The sequence below is a fragment of the Sturnus vulgaris genome, chromosome 3 (genome assembly GCF_052056855.1).
Source record: "Sturnus vulgaris isolate bStuVul1 chromosome 3, bStuVul1.hap1, whole genome shotgun sequence".
Lineage (NCBI taxonomy): Eukaryota > Metazoa > Chordata > Aves > Passeriformes > Sturnidae > Sturnus > Sturnus vulgaris.
Window position 1 is genome coordinate 15,929,695 of NC_142245.1, and position 20,264 is coordinate 15,949,958.

The following is a 20,264-nucleotide window of genomic DNA, read 5'->3' on the forward strand; positions in this document are numbered from 1 at the left end:
AAACTATTTTTTCTTAAAGCACAGTGCTCATTTGAAACTGTCTGGGCTAGTGCATACCAAAAGTGTCCTTATCCTTCTCCTGGCTGTTTTTTTCCTGTCGTGTTCGGAGAGATAGCAGGAAGGAGCTGCAGCCTTGAGGATCTCGCTGGGCCCTGAAGGTCACAGATGGGGATCCTGCAGCTGCCACTTCCTCATCAGCCAGCCAGACCTGACACAGAGCCATGGCCCTGCCAGCACTGTACAGGGCTTCTAGAAAGGTGCAAGTGCAGAAAGAAGATTCATGAATGAGCTCCCTGCTTTCTGCCTCCCTCTGTTTGTCTAGGGGTTACAAAGTGCCTAAGAATCAGAACAGTTTGTACGCCTAACTTCAAAGGGAAGGAGAGCTGGGGAGCTTGATACCAAAGGGCCACTCAGCTGTCTCAGGTAGTGGTCAGGTGACTTTGCCCATGTCCACAGGAAAATTTGCAGACCAAAGCAAATGATCCTTACCTGCACTTGAGGTGGACAGCATACCTCTGTATTTGCATTCCCACAAGGTACTGTGGGCATCCCCCATCTGTTCTAAATTATAGCCTCTGTATTGTGAATAACAAAGGGCCTGTCACCAGGACATCAGCTCCCTTCATGCTGGGACAGCAGATAAACCTACTTACAGTACACAGATATCACTGGGGATAAAGTAGAAATTGGAATTAGAATACGACTTTCCAAGTTGCACAGAGAGGTTGTAGAGGGCACTTCTTGCTAACCAAGACACTTCCATTTTCATCTGTGGTCTAGCAACACACCTGTTATAATTTCTTTTACAAATTCCTAGGGAAGGTGTCTTTTCATCCAAGCACTCTCAGCTGAACAGCATGAGAAAGCCTGGTATGCACAAAAAATTCAGTCATTTCTGAACAAGGGGGAAAATATAAAAATATCTCTGACTAGCATTATTCATACTGACTGGCTAGCTTTGATATAGTGAGCTTAACCTACTATCCATGTCCTGCCAACACTGTTGTAATTTTCATGCTTATGGAAGATTTTAACATTTAATCCCACTTGTAAGAGAAGAAACTGAGGCACAGACCCTTCAAATATCTTGTCCAAGCTCACAAATGGCTGTCAGGAACAGCATTGAGGTTTCATCAGTCTGGGCTCAGCTTCCAGTCCAGCTCTCCCCATTGTAGTTTCTTGAAGAGCTCACAAGAGTTTTAGAGAAGAGGCTATGGAAAAGATTAGCATGCTGTTCAAACCCTCCTGATTTTTCAGGGATTTTTTCTGCATTTGGGCTAGTGCTGCTTAAGGGCACCTCAAATACTCGTTTACTAGACAGGTTTTAATTTGTAATTATTTATACTCCTTTTGGTACATGATGTCTAGAGAAGATTTATTTTTGGATGATAAGCCTTTATTAATCATTAAAAAAAAAAATTACCATTTTCAAATATCTTCCCTCTAAGAAACAGAGAACCCTCAGAACACTCATATGCTTGGTCATGAATGCCCTCTCCTGTTTAAATCCAGCATTGCTGCTGGAGAGGAACATGGCCACACAACTGCAGGGCTACAAAATTCTTTCTGAAGGCATTCTACACAAACACTGTCTTGCCTTTTCTTTCCAAGTAAAGGCAATCATTCTTAGGAGGAACTGGTTGCAGAATCCAGGCAGTCCTCATGGAGATAACATGACACGAGCAGAGGTGTATTTTCATTTTAAAGATATCCTCTAACATGTTCCCTTTGTTTTCAGTTGTTAACTCATAGATATATGGCACTCCAGTCTCATAATCAATTTTATTAACAGCATGATTTTGTTACAAGCTCTATCATTTCCCTCGGAGTTCTGAGACAGATAATACTGGGACCTGTGATTTGTTCCTTTTTCATTTATCATATATGACTCCTATTTCTTCAAGAGCCTGTCTTTTTTTTACCTGGTTTAATCCACTTTATCGGGACTATAGAAAGAGCTCTCCCTTAATTCAATTTAATGACAAATTTTCAGGACATTGGGTGGTTTATGAAGGGCTCCGACCTGTAAGAACTGCTATATAAAAATGGCAGTCTGATGGATTGAATATACTGAATAGTACTGTATATCTCAGCTCCTCAATAACCCCAAAGACTTGTGTAGTATCAGTAAGCCTAATTAAGGGTGTAACAAGCCTTGCCTCTCCTAAATACCCTGATACATATGCCTTATGCGAACAGAAAACCTCAAAGGGAAATAGCAGCCACCTGGGGTGGGGAGAGGCCATTTCACTGTGCTCATCCTTGTGCCTTTCTATCACACTCCTGCTGGTGTCAGTGCTCAGCCCCTGTTCTCTCACCTTGTTTGCTGTCTGCCTTCTTTCCCTGGGTATGATTTACAGATGTTTATGCCACCCTTTTTTTTCCAGAGAGACCCCAGCCTCCTGACCTGCATCCTAACAAAAGTCACAGTCCAGCTCCTTCCTCTTCTGTCCATTGTCTTTGCCTTCATGGCTCTTTAAATTCTTTTCCTGCCATCTGGTTTTACCCTTCTTCATTAGTGGATGAAATCTCACGCCTTCCTCACGTGTCTGTAATTGCCACTCATCTGCTCCTGGCTCCTGTGGAGAGGGATTAGCTACCAGGGGTGCAGAACCACATAGAGGCAGGGTGCAGTGGGAGAATAAATGCCAGAAATATAATTTTTCCTTATTTGAATTAGCTGCTGGGAGTTAATTTTTGAGCAGATGATTGCAGAAGTCCAGAAGTTTTAGTGTGAAGTTAAATAAGAGCAGAGCAGCATGTTTTGGTCAAAGCCAGTGTGCTCTGCCTAACTTTGCATTTGTTATTTCAAGAGGAATAAAGCTAAGTGAGTGCAACAGGCCTTTGCACCAGCAGTGGAATTTGCAGCACAAAGCAACCACTAAAATCACTCAGCAAGTGACTTTGAGAGGCAGGCTGAAGTACAGCTAAGCAGTCAGGCTGTCCTTCTTACTGCCTCATTAATACCAATTTAACTCTGCTAAAGAATAATTCAGATGTATGGAGAGTAACCTTCATTGCTGTATTGGCTGTGGGAAGCATCTATATGAGGACCCCAATATCTGCTAAATGTCATATTCCTGAGCTTCCTTTTCTGAGAAAAACAGACGAGCTCCTGTTGTCCTAATAGACAACTGTACACACCTTTTCATTTTTCTTTGTTTTTTACTTTTCTTTTTACCCCCCAGCTCCACTTTTGTTTAGACCTACCTTGCACTTCCATTTTGACATTATAATCACATAATTAGCATCAAAGATACTCAGTAATGGATTTACAGGGAGGGGGCTAAAATGGCCTTTTCAGGCAGTGGTTGGCTCCCTCCACTTCGGATGAAGTCTCATCTAAACCCCGGTGTCTTTATTTACATTTAGACAGTAATACCTGCTCCATGCTACGGATAAGAGATGAAGGTCCCTTCCTAGATGGCAGTCCAAGAAGGTTACAGTGGTAGTTCACCTCTGGATATAACCAGGCTAATGCCTAAATTCTTGCTTTAAATCCTCCCTGTTTCACTGCTGGGTTTGGTATTTTCATCTCATTCCTTACAGCATTGACCTTGTCATTTCCATAGCATTAGCAAGATTGTCCTGAGGACAGGTCACCATTGCCAAGAACAGTGCAGGTGTGAAACAGGGGTGCTCCAGGCCCAGCAAGTTCTGCTTGGTGCACAATGGCAGGATGTACTGCATGAAAGCAGGGCGCCCTGCCTGGCCTAGCACTGCCCTGCTCGGGTGGGAAATCTTCACTGTGCCCCCCATCAGTCTCACAGCCACCTGCAGTGGCTCTGCCCATGCTCCCCCTGCTCCTTTTCCAGCTGCTTCAGCTCCTCCTCCCCACCCAGGAGATCATTCACTTCTTTCCCCCACCCAGCCACCCGTAGACTATTCCCAACTCTCAGTACCTTCCCTTGAAGGCACTTCTCTGCATGGGTTCCCCACCACTTTTCTGTCTCAGTCCCTTTCCTCGGTAAACTTTTCAACTAAACTTGGAGAGGCATCACTTCTCCTTAGAGACAACTCCGTGTAAACACACTCTGCTTGCTGCCCTCTCCTGCCAGCTCCCGGTTCACTCCCTGCATCCTCTCTCTCACCGCCACTGCTGGTCACTCCTCATGCATCTCTTCTACTCCCAGCACATCCCTACTCCAGACTTTTCCCCCTTGGACTTTTATTGCTGGGAATGGAAGTGAAAGTTATTCTCAATTTAAACCAAAAAGGCCATCACGATGCAAAGTAATACTAGATTGTACCCACCCACAACCAAATACCTAATCACACTGGGATTTGGGATAGCAATGCAGAATTTTGAGCCAATGCTTTTATTTTTATTAGTGAGGCTTCAGCAGGGAGCATGAGCACCACTTAAAGTATGTTATGCTTACTATTGTAAAAAATTAAAGATTATTTTTGCTAATAATAGTGCTATAAAATAGCACATACAAGGCATTGCAAATACTGGGAAGCTGTCCCAAAATAAATGTTTTCATGTTTTTAATTATATTCTAGGAATTTGCCATCTCATTTTTTCATGTCCCTGAATCATGTTGTTCACTGATAACTAAACATTGCACAATGTTTAAGCTCTGTAAGGGAACTATACTTTTGCTAGATACCTGCTTTCCATTTGCAGGTGCTCTTAAGGATAGCATACCACTGAAGTGAAAATGGATGTTAACTCTATTTCCCGGTGTTTCCTAGAATAGCTGATTGCTTTGCTACACCTCATCTTAGGACAAGTGGCACAGGTATTTCATTCTTTAAGCCCACTCTTTGAATGCTGCCTCATAAACCTCTTGCCTCATTCCCAAATTTCCCCACAAAGGTCTCACTGTTTCCCTAGTAACAGAACAGGCTTTGAAATTTGTGAGTCTTAAACAGTTGTCGCTACATTATATTGAAATATCCCAGAGAGACCAGAGGGAGCACTCAACAGGAAAAGCCATGGCATTCTTTGGGTTAGTAGTGCTATGAAATAAGGCAGAAAGGGGTCTGCCATAAATCATTGTGAGAACCCTCCAGAGTGCTGCATCCAGCTCTGGAGCCCTCAACACAAGAGGGACATGGACCTGCTGGAGCGAGTTCAGAGTGTGGCCAAGGAGATGCTCAGAGAGCTGGAGCACCTCTCCTGTGAAGACAGACTGAGAGAGCTGGGGCTGTTCAGCCTGGAGAAGAGAAAGGTTCCAGGGAGACCTTACAGCACCTTCCAGTACCTAAAAGGGGGCTACAAAAAGCTGTTACAAGAGCAATTAGTGACAGGACAAAGAAGAATGGTTTTAAATTGAAAGAGGGCAGGTTTGGATTAGATGTTAGGAAGAAATTATTTACTGTAGGCGTGGTGAGGCACTGGCACAGGTTGCTCAGAGAAGCTATGGATGCCCCACGCCTGGAAGTGGTCATGGTTGGCTGGGACTTTGTACAACCTGGTCTAGGGAAAATTGTCCCTATGCGTGACAGGGGGATTGGAACTGGAAAATCTTCAGGGTCCCTTCCAGCCCAAACCATTCTATGATAAATGTAATATAGTGCATCACTGAGCTTTCTGCAACTAGCTTTTTCTGAGAGATATTCCCTACTCACAGACTAGAACTGTTCTTTCTAATGAGCTGCAATACCTGATGATCAAGATCAACCAGTTAATTATAGTAAATTCAAAACTAGCTTGATAAATTTCTATTGAGGGGACAAGAAACTGCTAGTTTGAAATACAACTTTATTTTTTTAATCAATATGCAATCTACAAAATGTTATTACAAGATTATCAGCATGATCTCTTTGCACTTATACTGACAAAAGACTCAAATAAAATTATAGTTTCCATTAGGAGTAACAGCACTGCTTCAGAGTTATCAAAATTATTGCTAAGAACTACTAACTGCAGCAGTTAGTTACTGTGTTAAGTATCAAAAAGACAAATAAATGCAAAATAGAAGTATGGACACCAATACTGCAGCAAAGAGGTTTGCCAGGTGAAATAAACACAACCAAAGTAACATGTGGAAACGTGTTCAGATGTAAAATTCTTTTGGACAATTGATAAAAAAATCTGGAGGAAAACAATGCAAGGAGCATAAGGATGACAGTGGCTTGGTATCAAGTTCAATGGAGTGCATCATCATCCTCATTTCTCAAGTTTCTACCCAGGGGCAGCAGAACCATTGTTCCCAATCACTGCAAAGCTTCAGCTGTGGCATCCAGTAACACCTCTACCCTTTGTGCTCTCTTCTGGTTGGAATAAGCAGGTATTGCAGGTTTCTTACTGACATAAAAAAATTATCTACAGACCATTAGCACTATTACTTTCTTCTTCGTTTTTTCTTTGCCTCTCTTTTCTTCTTAGGGACTTGGATGCAGATCCCATTTTGTCAGTTAAAAGGCTTCCACTGACTCCAATGGGTGTTTGAGTCCAAAATTACATCAAGTACCAATTACCTGGAGTAATATAATTAGTATAAGAAAGATGAATGCAAAGATAAAGTTTGTCAGTTTCAGCAAATACAACACTTTGTAAGTAAGGCTATTTAAACACACTATAAAAATAGTTGTTCTCATTGATTTCTGTTTTAAATATAAAATCTCCCAAACCCTGCTGGTCCTTTGTGAAGGAAACACAGATAACATCTAAACACGGCCCTGAAGTAAATGCTAGTGAAATGTCAGCATCTTAAGTGACCCAGACAGTTGGAAGCATTTCAGTGACTGCAGGCGCTCGCTGCAGGAAGCAGAGATCAGACACGTGTGAAACCTGGTTCCTCACATGATGCCAATGCCTCATGCGTTATTTAAAGCTCTGGTCCTTCTGCTAGCTGGACACTGCTTATGCATCACAACAGTTTATAGCAGCTGTTCCTCATCTCCATTTCTCTTCCCAAAATTACAATTAGACTACTTGTAGCCCAGAATTCTAAAGAATTCAGAGCCTGTATGTTTACTCAGTATCACCTGCTGTAACATTCATGGAAAATGTTAGCAATGAGTTTTAAAGTTAAGAATATTTTTTCAGTAGTTCAGTTGCTCAAAACAACACAAAAGAAAGAAGAAGCCTGGTTAGTTCTGGTTTGGCATGTTGCAATATAATAGGAAGTTAGAATTTGATGGCAGGGAAAAAAAGTCAGACAACCCAAATTTTCTTTCATTAAACTGCAGCCCATTTCTAAATATTCTGACATAAAGGCAAATAAACATCAACGTGATACTGAACAAGGAAATTATTCAACCGTAGGCTGCACTAATTGTCAAGTTTAAATTGAAAGCCATGTATTAAACAGAGTAACTTTCTTTCAGTGTAGCAGTATTTCTGTAGAAAAAATTCCCTGTTATGCTGATCTAAGTCTGATTAAAGTTAATCATGAGTCTTGCAAGCCTCAGATGAAAATCCAGGAGTTTGCAACACAGAAAAAGCTGTAGCTTGACCTTTTTATGTTATTGAGTTCACTAAGTCTGAATTATCATTTGCACCATAAAACCTTAATACAACTCTCTAGCAGCAATGGTGATTTGTAAGGTGGTCATTCATTATTTAAGCCACTCACTGCAAACAATAGCTTGTATCTTGAAGGACCAACACTACACGGGCTCCTTAAACACATCCTGAGACACAGCAGACACCTGAGAGCAGAAAAGCAGCCACGGCTTCTGCAGGAACCCTAACACCACCACGTACCCAATGCCCAGGAGGTGAGTGCTGTGAATGGAGATCCTAAAAGGAAAGAGAGAGAATGGAGATATTCAGGTTCCTCCTTCTTAAAACAAAAAAACAGGGGCCAGCTGGGCGAGACAGGCTTTGGAGAGCAATCACTGTTAATAGGTTTACTGAATTAGCTGTTTAATGCCAATCAAAACAAGTCAGCCTCGGACAAAGGTAACTGCAGGTAATTGCAATGCATATTTTGCTTCCTCTACCTCACTGAGCAAAGAGGTTAATAAATACTGTAGCTGTAGTACAGCCATGGACTTCAGCAAACTGCAGAGCTTGCCATGTTGCTAAGTATAAACACTTTGCCCTGGTGGCAATGCTGTTCCCCTTAGTTCAGCTGAGCAGAATATAAACCAAAATTAAATATGAATAAAACACACCAGACATGAATGACTTGAAGGTGCTAATAGCTTCTCAAGTCAAAACACAGACAGAGAATACAACAGCTGAGACATATTTGGATCACTACCATAGTCCAACGCTTGCCTAGATTTATAACAATATAATCTGCTAATAAAAAGGGATATATAGAGAAGCCCAAATACCATAATAGTCTATTTTGGGCTTTGGCAATACAATACCCATAAAAAACCTGCCCTCAGGACTTACTATAGAATCTATTACCCATTTCATTCTCAGCTTCTGGATGGGGGGAAAATTTTATTGTGATGAACTAGGTTCATATTATGGTCTTCTGTTTCCTCAGACTGGTAATATTCTCTGTGTATATCCCACATATTTCTACTTTTGGGGAATACCATTTATGTATTTTTACACAGTGTTCATATAAACAGTTACAAGCTGTACAAAATACAAAGATATAAAGTGAGGCAGTGCATTACTGTAATTTTGTTCTCCACTAATTTTAGTTAGAAGGAAGGCTAATTTTAAGAAAACTGCAGCCAGAAAAAAAAAAAAGTATAATGAGCATTTTTTAATTTATCATATTTTTTCAGACCTGGAATTACAGCCTGCAGAAAATGACAAAGGGATAATGGCCAAAGGGAAGTATTAGAACCTTTCCCTAAAGGCCAATTGTTTGTTGAAAACACAGCTAACATATTGACATTAGTGATTCGTAGTTCAGGCTGCCTGATGAAGCATCATAGCTTCATGTCTCTTGTGACAGTCCATTCCTGCATTATTTCCCCACGGAAAATGCCTTTAGAGCCAGAAGCATGAAAACATCTCCCTTTCCATGCATGTCTTAAAAGCTGCTCAAAGGCACAGCTCCTGCTGTTTCCTTACCAACATCTGGAACTTGCATCCTAAGGGAGACACAGAGCAAACAGCAGCAACCAGGTTTTTCTCCAGCTTGTGGGGGGAAGCCTCCTCTGGTGTAAATTCTCCAAGCCTCATCAGATGAAGTGGGCCTGGACTGATTTACACTCACTGAGAATCCACCCCTTATCTCACTTGCTACAGTAGTGAAAAGGAACTGTCTAATGCTGGCACAGAAACTTCAGTCACATCTGACATATGGTTTTTTTTGCCCAAGAGAGTATATTGAGTGAACCCATAAAGTGCTGAGGAGGAGACAGTTGCAGCCACAGAAGAATACAGAATATTATTGCAGATGACCTTTTTTCCGAATTAAATCACCCAATTTCCAACTCATTAATTAAGGCTCTGGTCGAGAATATTATTTGGACTTGTTCTGCTCACATACATCAAGGGGAGCCAAAACATAAGGAATTTTAGTTTTCAAACAGCACTAAAAAATGTAATTGGTCCTTCTGGACCTTACACAGGTGCTGATAGATCATAAGCACTCTGAAAGTTTTTATGACCAAATATTATATGTCCAAGTGACATGAACCCTTTGAGTAGTGCCATTTAGGTTTCAATACGGAGTATGAGATCATTCCCAAGTCACAGATACACAACAGGAAAACAATACATTAGAATCGGTCAATGAAGTGCTCACATCCTGCCACTCTGACAAGGAGTCCTTACTCATACCAGGATTCCCATGTCAGGAAGTTTACTTGAACACAGGCCAGTCAAATGAGTACTGATTTGCAGACTCAAACCCATAAGCACTACAAAAAAAAGTCAATGACTGTGTTTACCCTAAACTAGGTCACTGCGGTTTTTCTAACAATAGAATTTCCTATGTAAATTGATTCCTACTAATATCCTATGACGGTGCCTCCTGTCCTCTTTCATTGCATTAGGCAGTTGCCAGCCTTATCTGGGTCTTCTCCATCAAGCCTAATCCACTTCTTTTCAATTTCAACCTGGAGGTAGAAAACAAAAAACAGCAGGTAGAATTAGGAAACAATTGGACACTGAAAGTGTGAACTGCAGCAACGACATGGAAAAAAGCTTTGACATAAAATCAAAATATTTCCAGACCCAACAGATTTCAAAACGACTACTCCCAAAAATAGTTCAAATGAGGAAAAAACAAGCTGCATTCACAGTTCTGTTTTTCAGTCTCATCTTTGATCAGACAAGGAATTATTATTTAATGATTCTTTTGCTCAAAGTCATTATCGAAAGTACAGGGAAGATATGTTTAAAATACAAAGCACATTTGCTTTTCAAATACTGTATGAGGGAGCAGGGAGGGAGAAGAGGAGGAAAACATGTAAAGCATAGCCCTAAGAATACCTGGCAATTGAAAAAAGCTTTCTGAACCACGTGTTTCTGGGGCTGCAGATCACTCTCTATGCCCAGGGACTTCACTTCTGTTCCCGAGGCACAGGTATCATGAACAACAAACTGGACAGTAGCAAATGGGTACCAGTCAGACGGTATCTCCTGGTCTGATCCCAGTTCCAGTTTGTAAGACAGGCTGTGTGGATGATCCAAACCTTGGAAAAGAAAAAGAAAACCACCACACAATTAGATAATTATCTTTTCTTTGTTTAGGTTCATCTCCCAGCAAGAGAGCGCAGCTTTACGTTTTATGAACGCAGAGTTGTTGTTATGTGATACAAAATTATTCTATCTATAATCTTTTGCTACTTGGCATAAGGTGGCCCCTTGTTCTGTCTGTTTCACCACACTTGTCACAGTCATTGCAATTTTACAACTTAATTTACACAAGATTTACCAGATCCCTTCAGCTTCTAATTGAGAGAATATTACAAATACAGGGCTTTGTGGCTAAATTCAAACTATTTGATGGAATCTCAGTTTTCCCTTAAAAATGCATTTCTTACTCTCACAGAAAAATAAAAACTGGAAGGTCCCAGTGTAGCCCAGGCAGAGATGCTGCCCTGTGTCAAATAACCCCCTTTCCAGAGCTCTCTGCTGTAGAAATTTTACTGCAGTGCTTATTTCAAGTACTACAGCTATCTTGTGTACCATCATTTATTACAATATGCCCACGGCAGGAAGATAAAGGTGCAGCTCAGAGTGCTGCTCAAACAAGATACATCCCACCTGCCAGGATAAAGGCTACCTGGAGTCCCTATCTAGTTTGGAAAAGAACATAGTCCATTTCTTAAAAAAAAAAAATAAAAGTACAGCTAAAACAACTGTGATATTATAAAGCAGAGTCATTAAGGAATTGTGCAGCATACCCTGAATTGCTTCAATCATCCTAGGGATGATCCTAAGGATCACTTGCTTCAGCATTTCTTACGAGTGGCAATGATAAGGGCAAGCACTTCTCCTGGCACACAGGAACACCAAGGTAAAAGCCTGCTTCCCAAAGTAACTGGAGTCAGCAGACTGACTATGTGTGTGAAAGCAGGATAATACAATTTAGTATAATGAAAAGAATCCTCTCCAAATTCTTCAGGGCAAAATGTAGCAATTCTGCATTTCTCCTTCTCTCCAGGATTTTAATCATCAGCATAGACAACTAACTATGCTTTGGCTGCAGGCAGGAGAAAAAAAAAATAAAAGAAGGGAAAGGATTGCCTGTATTTTGTCAAAGGCAAGCCTGGCAATGTATATTTGCTTTTCATCCGTTACATTGAGTGGAATCTCGAAGCTCAGGAAAAAATGTCCCATTCTTTATGCACTGACTTACTTCAATGACAGGAATCAATTTCGTATCAGAGTGAAGGAAATACTGAAGATGGAGTTAACACAAACTGAGCTTTATCCATCCCATGGGAAAAATCATGCTAATATTCCACATCCACAGGCTCACAGACATTTTGTAAGGGGGAAAAAAAAAAAAAAGCTGCATCTCCATTGCTCCTAGGAGCCTTGGGCTGGGTGCCAGTCTATGCTGCAGGTTTTCCCTGTAACATTACACAGACCTCTGGGCACACCTCAGGACAGGGTCCTGAAACACACAGAAGCACAAAGATCCCCAGTTTGCAAGGAGTGCCATGCGAGGGGAATGCAGTATGTGGCTGAAGTCTCAGGACAATAACACAAAACACAGAGACAAGTAAAACTGAAACATTAGGCATTTTATTACGAAAATAGAGAAAGGAACAATGTCAGAAGTAAGGATTACAGCCACCTGCTAGCATCTGGAGAATGAAACTGGAGCATGCCACAAGTGTGAGGAAGAGATCTTGTTTCATCACTTACATACCCAGGGACAGGCAGATCTCTGCACCTCTGTGATGTGAACCCTGTCCATGATCTGCTGCTGATCACCTCTTGCTGTGTCCAAGCCCATTTCTCCTGCACTAACGCTCTCTTGGTCCACAGTCCCTCTTCCAGACTGCCTGGACATGGTGGAATGAGTCTCTGTTGATGTGGGCCTCTCCATCTCTGAATCCTCCATCATCCTAGCAACAGGACACTGAAGAACATCCTGTTCCAGAGAACACTGTTCCCACACTGCAAGATGTCATCCCACCTCAACTGTGCTCCTTTTGGCTTCCAGGACCTGCTCCCCTCTCCCACGGTGGTGCCAGGATGCAGCTTGGCTACACACTTACTTGACCTGCTCTTTGTGCTCTTTGCTGGGTTGGGCTGCACAGACTGCACAGTTCCAGCCACAAGTGAAGCAACCTGGGGAGGACAGCAGGAATTGCAGCACCCAGGTGGCTTGGCATGTCTTGGCCAGGTAAAAGGCACTCTCTGCCTCTGGGGCTGTGGTTCAACAAGGATCTGAGGGAAAACGGTTTGTTGCTTGTAGTTAATTTGTGGTAGAAGGCAACTAGCATACATCTAAGGGCTTTTGGAGCAAATTCAGAATCTTCCTGGGATTTTTTGGGGGGAGGCCTATGAAGAAACAAATAGCAATGGGAATTGTCCAGCAAATTATTTTGTCTTCTGAGAAATGGAATCAAGAAATAATCACTGCTTGGAATTTTCCTGGGCAGATATCGGATGGTAAACGTTGGATAACAGATGTCCACTTGAGTCCAGGCAGATGAGCCATACCTCTTGGGCTTTTGCTGAAGGTTTCCCTGCTAGACATGGCACAGTTGTGATTCAGGACCATCCAAAGAAACTTCTGGGTTTATATTCCAGCTGACCTACAGCCATGAGGTAGTCTTGGTGTTGGGATGCAGTGAATTCTGGAGTGCTTCCTTTTTCTTAGGTGGTAACCTGCAAAGGCAGAGACAACAGGTTTGGGATTTGGATAAGGATACTGCCTTGGGTCCTCTGGAGCAGCCTCCATTGGACCTTTTTGCCTGTTCCTAAAAGACAGGATTCCCAGCCCATCTGTCTCTTGTCCCAACACCAATATCAGAGGGAGGTACTCACCCCTTCACTTTTGGAGAAGTTCTTCTGCCACTGCTGGGCTCTGCTGGGAGTGTAGAGCAACTTCTTCCAACTGGCTGTCAGACGACAAATTGACTGACCAGCATTTTGGAAGACTGTAAACATCCCGCTAGTTTTCACCTAAAACTGAGCAGTTCTTGTCATCTCTGCTCCATGAAACCACTGCTTCCCTGGCCTTGTGTTCCTTGAGTTAGAAGAAGAAAGAGAGGCTGTGTATAGAAGATTCTTTTGCAAAAGAAACTGTAATGCTGAAAAAGCCAGACGTTGGCCAGAAGGAGAGAAAATACGGTGCTGTGGAAAGACAGCTGGGTTGGAGCAGGCACAGTGTGCTAAGGTGACATATTCAGAGCCCTGATATATTCAAGATGACATATTCAAGCCCAGCTATCCAAAATTTGGCACATCAGGCACTGTCAAGACATGACCACCTAGACTGATGAAATCAAACAACTCCTGAGAGGCAACCAGAAAAATCTGGAGAGATTACTGAGCTTTTACCATCTAACTTACGAGACAGAAACACTGAGTTTAGGTGTCTATGCAAGTTGTTAAGACTTCTGTGAATTGGGCACCTTAATCTGAAAATCTGGTTCTTGTTTCCTAAAAGCATTCCATTCTTGCTCTCTGTCTCCAAAGAATACCAACAAAAAAGCCAAAACAAACAAACAAAAGGTCAGTAAAATTATGAAAGTAGTTTTCCAAATATCATTTAGCATTCATATAGCATTTCAAAAGCAATTAATAACCTAACTTTGCACTTATTAATGCTGTTTAGCCCTTTTTCACCTGTGTAAGTAGCATTCATGCTTGATCTGAGAAAGGCTCGTGAAGCAAAGCAATTAAAGCTGAAATAATGTACTGGTTATCTTAGTTATGTAATAATTCTATTTTTGCCAAAAGAGGTCCAGTTCTAAAACTCTTACTTTGAACATGAAAGCATGAACAATAAGAACAGATTTACATACATTACGGTTGTTAGAAGTTAATAACTCCTGCAGCTATGTCTAAATGGCTAATTTATCCAGCCTGCTGGGAGAAGTGCATAGGGAATAGAGGAGTGGGACAGTACCACCAACAACCACCATCTGACAGTGGTGCCAGTGCCAGAAGGAGGTGGCTGGGCAGGGATGAAGCCCATCTGACAAAGCCATGGCTTTGAGTTTCCACCTGGGCAGCTTAGAAAATAAGCAAAGCAGCACCTGGTGGTTCCTGGGAACCATTATCACCTCTCACACCAGAGTCCATGCACTGATGCTGAAGGCAGGAACAAGGCTGCCAGCAGCTACAACCCCCTCAAGCTCCAATTTGTTGTTCAGTCCCTGCTTCCCCAGTGGCTCCATGGTGCAGCATGCAAGAAGAAATAATCAGCTGAAGAACTGCTGCTTTAGACAACAGCTCGAGGATGGAGGCTAGAGCAGGAACTAGCAGACAATACTGCAGAGCTCAAATTTACACAGTGAGTGATTAAAGCACAGTGCTTTGCAGTTTAGTCTCTGCCTTGCTCCCTGGGAACTCCCTGGGAAGCAGCTGACACAGCTTCTCCACTGTGCAGTCTGGCCCCAGTACTGTGCTAAAATCATAACATGTTCTGCGTTTCCATTCACAAAGCCCCAATTTCACAAACATACACCAAATTTGAAGAAATTTCACTGGATCAGCCCTTCAAAGCCTATTGCTTTTTTCCTTTTTTTTTCCTTTTTTAAAAACATAATGCTAAAATTCTGACTGCAAAAGCAACATCTACATATCCAAATAGGCACAGGCAGTTTTTAAGAGTCTGGTATTTCTTGCAGCTCCTACTGACTTCCCTTGGCCTGCATTTTTCCAGGAAAACACTTCAGTAGAATCCAGTGGATATTAACATATTTCAGTGTCTATAAATGGATCCACAATATAACTGTAGGCAACCTTTCCTTCTCCCTTCCTTTTTTTTTTTTTTTTTTTTTTTTTTAAGAAGCCTTGGACAAAGGCTTTCTGAAAGCAAAATCCTCAGCATATTTTTCCGCCTGCGGTAAACACATTATGAAAGTTTACATATTTCTATTAGCTTGACTGTCTCCAGACTTTTGGCACGCCTTGGGACAACTCTATTTTTAAACTCTTAACTCTGTACAGGGCACTTGATATAGAGGTTTAAAATTTGACTGGGCAGTATTACTACCAAAATGTTTTTTCAAACACACGAACATTTCACAGAGACAAATGATTCTGCAGATGTCAGCTAGAGGAATTATTCAAATGTCAGAAGTTTAAGCTACTGGTAGAAAATAATGCAAAGCTGTGGAATGCCTCAAAAAAACCCCCAGTCCTTCCTTTCAAATAACTTAAATCTGAAGTTAATTGTGCACATCAAATCTTCAGGTGAAAGAACCGCAGGGAATTCAGAACACTTATAATCTTCTTTAATATTGCCTAAACTGCTGACTTGATTTTACAGAAGCAAACCTACATTAAATAGCAAAGAATACTAAAAGCTACCCAAACAGTCCTGTAAGCCTTGGGAAAACACACGAGTCACAGCAACATGGTGCAAATTTCTGCAACCTGGAGCACGGGACAGGGATTTTGAAGACCTGAAGAATCTTCTTCTGCCTTCTTGTTCTGCATCTCTCCCTCAACTCCTCTGCCCTCCCTGTCCATTTTCCAGTCTCCCCAGCTCATGTCCTTCACTTCCCTCTCTCTGTCCCCCACCATTGCTCTTCCCCCACCATCAGTCCTGGCTCGGTAGTAGAATGCCTGAACCTGGGATTAAGAAGGTAAAATCATTTCTGGACATTTTAAGGAGGCAGTTAGTCCAGACAGGATAATACAAGACTAGGACAATCCGTATATTATGGATATTAATTGTCCTAGTCTATACGTATGTAAGTAACATACATTTACCCCCATTTTAAAAGTACAGATTTTACAGATATTTTACATGAAATGCTTTAACAGGTGCCTTTGTCTTACACAGATCCCCAAAGCCTCAGGTTCACATAATGCAAAGGATCAAGCAAAGGATCAAACGCCTTCACTCTACAGAACCTGAAGCAGGATTTTGTATTCCTCAAGAATTTCTATGCCTTTAGAAAAGTGCTATGAAAGGTGCTGGTAACATGACTAAAAACTGGAATTTTAAACCCAAATCTTTATATCTTCTTCTCCAAAAAGTCATATTCTCTCCTTTAAATTAAATTGACTACTTCCACATGTGCAATTAAAAACTGCTACAAGTTTTCAGTGAGGTACCATCACCATAAAGAGATGGGAATAAAGTGGGAGGCATTTTTGTCAGTGCAGTTATTGCCATGAATGCACAATTTCAATGCACAAACCTATGAGAGAGGTAACAGAAACGAGACTTTGCAAAAGCACAGTTGCCTTCCTACAGCAAATTTAACCTCAGCCCCTTCCAGTTCTGTGTCATACCTACCATTTCTTAAACGAGCCTAGAAAGCCAATACCCAGCACTGACAATACCACCTTTTCTCTTAGCTGTGTGATATTGGGTGAACAAATAATTTTACCAACTTCTGCTTCCCATCACACCCATTGCCCACCTGGTACACGGGAAGCATAAACCCTTCCCTCAGCCTTTACTACTACAGACTTGAGTTTACTCAGAATGATCAGCTCTGCTTCCATGATACCACAAACTTGAAATGACTGACAGTACATCTGCCTCTACCAAATAAAGTATGAAAACATGGTTCAAAGAAATTGATAGGTCTGTATTCTCTTTTTTCTAAAAGATGACTTTGGCTTCTACCAACAGCATCCCACAGATAAAAAGCCAAATCACAACAGCTGATGGAGGTGCACAAGCATAAACCCAGTGAAGACACACACCCAAACCCATAGCACAGATTATTTACTTGAATTTTTATCTGGAAGTCTGTCAATCTTCCACACCACGGCTCTGTAGGCACTCTCGTATTTTGCTGTTCCGACCGAGACTTGGATTACAGGATCAGATTCAACCTCATGCAAAGCCCCAAGGCATGCTCTCCTATTCATTTTCGCTTTTAGGGACTTCTGCCTTTGGACGTTCATGGTCCAAAGTGCTTTGATCCACTGTGTGGGAACAGGAAAGCGTATCATAACATTTTCACAGTATTTCACAGAGGGTAAACGTGTCAGGATCTGAGCAGTTGAAGACATGTTTATGAAAGCCTGAAGTTCAATGTATGCCCCCTGAACCACCACTGCAGCCTTCACAGAAAAGGGAAGGTCTTGCCCATTGTAGCATGTCCTGAAACGCATCAGTTCCAGCCTGCAGGCATCTGGGGGTGTAAACTTAATAATCCGTGATTGCTCAAATTCCTGTGCTTTGACACAGTTATGGAAATGGCAGTCAAGAATATTGATCCACTTCTTCTCCTGCTCCTTGTCAAAGTAACGCTCGTCCCTCTTCTGGAGTTCCAGGTCATTCAGGGTTAGAAAACACTCTGCACCACCATTCACAAAACACAAGCAGTAAATGTGTGTGATGACTGCACTTTCTACGATTTTTCCTTCTGCCTTAGTGACTTTTCCCCAAAAGTTATCCACTATTTCCAGAGTCATTTCTTGCTCTTCATAATTCCTCTTTTGTCTGGAAACAGTAGGAAGTTTCATGAGCTCCTCCTCGACCGTCGTGAGGAAATCGGTGAAGTCGTTATAATCTGTGGTGCCCAGCTTTAACATCTGCTCCACCTCTGGCTCATGGATCACCTCTGCTTTGGGGTGGTACCTCCTCTTCTCCGTGTAAGACACGCACTCGATCTTCACAGTGTGGATTTTTCCTGAGACATTGTAGCTCTCCAGTTTGGGTTCGGACAGCTTACACTGCGGCTGCAGCTGGAATTCCTTGAAAGGTTTCTCCAGGCCCTTTTCGTAATACATCTGCAACACCCCTCCAGCCAGGACGCTCAGGTAAATAGGGCCCCACTGCCGAGATGACATCATGTTCTTCTTTTCAGGAATCCTCAGCATGAATGGCCACCCATCTGATTTCTGGCTCCTGAAAAGGCTGCGTGGGATGGTGAGGGAGAGCTTGTGCCACGCGTGGGTGCTGGAGATGGGTGGGTTCTCCACGGCCTCACAGCTGTCAGCTTGCAGGTGTTCAAGCCTCTCACAGATGTAACTGAAGGAGCCCTGGTTAAGGCTTTTCTGATCATGACACGTTTCTTTGTCCCTAGGATGACACCCACTCCTGTCAAACACTTTGTCCTTCCTGGGCATGCTAACATTAGCTGGCGACATGCTGAGGGAGCACCCTTCCTTCCAAAAAGGACTGGAAAAAGCACAGTCACTGTGAAAGTATGGGAAGTGTCCCGGAGCCAGCTCCTCGCAGCTTCCTGGTGGGTTAGGGCTTCCTTCATCTGCTGATTTGGAGACCAAAGCCTTGCCTGCATGGTCATTAGGTGAGGGGTTCAAAGGAAGGCTGCTCAGTTTCTGCGAGGCTAGGGATGGAGGAGGGTTAACATTTGATGGCCATTCAGGGATGGGATAAAGCATGTGAATCCCAGACTTTGGAATGCAGGGGTTTCCCGGGTAGTCTCTGGTAGGTGTAGTAAGTGGAGAGTTGCTAGGGGGTCCAGGACTTAGGTAAAAATCAACTACAGGAGATGAGAGAGGAGTGCTGCCTGTAGAGGATGACCTGCTTGAAGACTCATGAACACTGGACAGGTTGAGCTTAAGGCCATTTGGTTTGCAGCTACTCTGATTGTCAACCAGTTTCTGAGGTGACTGGAAGAGAGGCTCGTCATCAAAGGTGACCCAGTTTGCTGGATTTGGGGAACACATCTTGTAGGAGAAGCTTGTACTTGCACAATGCATCACCCGCAAGCCATCTACGAAGAAACAACAAATATGATTCAAGTCAAACTCAAATCACACAAAGCTCAAATTTGTAAGCAGTTTTCAAATTCAGTGTATTTTGTTTTACATGTGTAATCTGAGATAGCTGTGTAGAAACAGACAAACTGCCCATGAATCCCCACTGCTCTCCCAGGCTGGCGATTGAAGGGAGTTTTAAGCTCTACAAGCTGTTCAGAGCATCTGATGTACAGAGCTTCTCAATCAGAGAGAGCAGAGTGCCCCACAGCAGTACAGGACTGCTTAAATAATAATTCCAGCTTCATTATATACTATATATATTGCAACATAATACTATATAGCTTATACATCATTTCAAATATGGACAGAGATTTTCCATACTAGGCATCTCCTCTGGGTAAGGTTTCCCCTCCTTCCTCCATCAAAAAACCATCATTTTACTAAGAATGGTGTAGTTGTTTCCAAAAATAGAGTCAGAAGGGAGAGAGGGGATTATTTTTTTTTATGAAAAGCTGTAGCAACTCAGTGCTGATGGCAAAGGTACACATGCTGCTGCCATCAGGGCAAAAACCTGGATGCCTGCCAGACCGGGGCAGGGAATTTCTGTACATCAGTTCCTTCCACCCAGGCTTATGCTCTTGGAGACTGGACATGTTATAAGGAAGCACTGGAAAGGCATTAAACTTTTAACCAAGAAATTAGCCCTAAAGATGAGCAGTACATTCCTGCTGAGCAGTAGACTGCAAGCCTCCACCGCAGACAAAACGCTGATGAAACACAAGTCAAGGCCAAGTAACAGCACTCACATCTGCCAAGCACTGAATTGGCTGGTGGCCTGGAAAAAGGACAGGTCTTTAAACCAATTAATAAACTACACTTCATCAAACAAAGTGTCTTTGGTAAAGGGCTCAGCTGGATGTCCTCAGAGCAGGACTACAACCAGTAAATCATTAATCTTGCCTTCGTGGTTCTAAAGTGTGCACTTAAATATAAATGCTTGTTGCATCCTTATGCAGGGCATGTTGTCCCCAAAGTTTTTTCTCCCTACTGCTCCTGCTTGATGAGGGAGCAAGCAAAAAATTACCAATGCCTGAGGAGGGACCGAGTACAATGAAAC

General features: G+C 42.3%; 2 protein-coding genes across 5 annotated transcripts in view; both read right to left on the minus strand.

Annotated features, from left to right (window-relative positions):
- GTF2A1L (general transcription factor IIA subunit 1 like) overlaps positions 1–9,929 on the minus strand; it is a 23,161-nt gene extending 13,232 nt beyond the window's left edge. For both annotated transcript variants that reach the window (XM_088161038.1, XM_088161037.1), the window contains exon 1: positions 9,827–9,929. In XM_088161038.1, the coding sequence (XP_088017164.1) occupies positions 9,827–9,862 (36 nt within the window). In that variant the 5' untranslated portion in view covers positions 9,863–9,929. The remainder of the gene's footprint in view (positions 1–9,826) is intronic.
- The window catches only part of STON1 (stonin 1), a 24,215-nt gene continuing 9,644 nt past the window's right edge, over positions 5,694–20,264 (minus strand). For 2 of the 3 annotated variants that reach the window (XM_088161034.1, XM_088161036.1), the window contains exons 2-4: positions 17,203–19,161; positions 10,310–10,512; positions 5,694–9,933 (exon numbers count right to left, since the gene is read on the minus strand). In XM_088161034.1, the coding sequence (XP_088017160.1) occupies positions 9,859–9,933; positions 10,310–10,512; positions 17,203–19,147 (2,223 nt within the window). In that variant the 5' untranslated portion in view covers positions 19,148–19,161 and the 3' untranslated portion in view covers positions 5,694–9,858. The remainder of the gene's footprint in view (positions 9,934–10,309; positions 10,513–17,202; positions 19,162–20,264) is intronic. The other variant, XM_088161035.1, reaches the window with a different exon arrangement.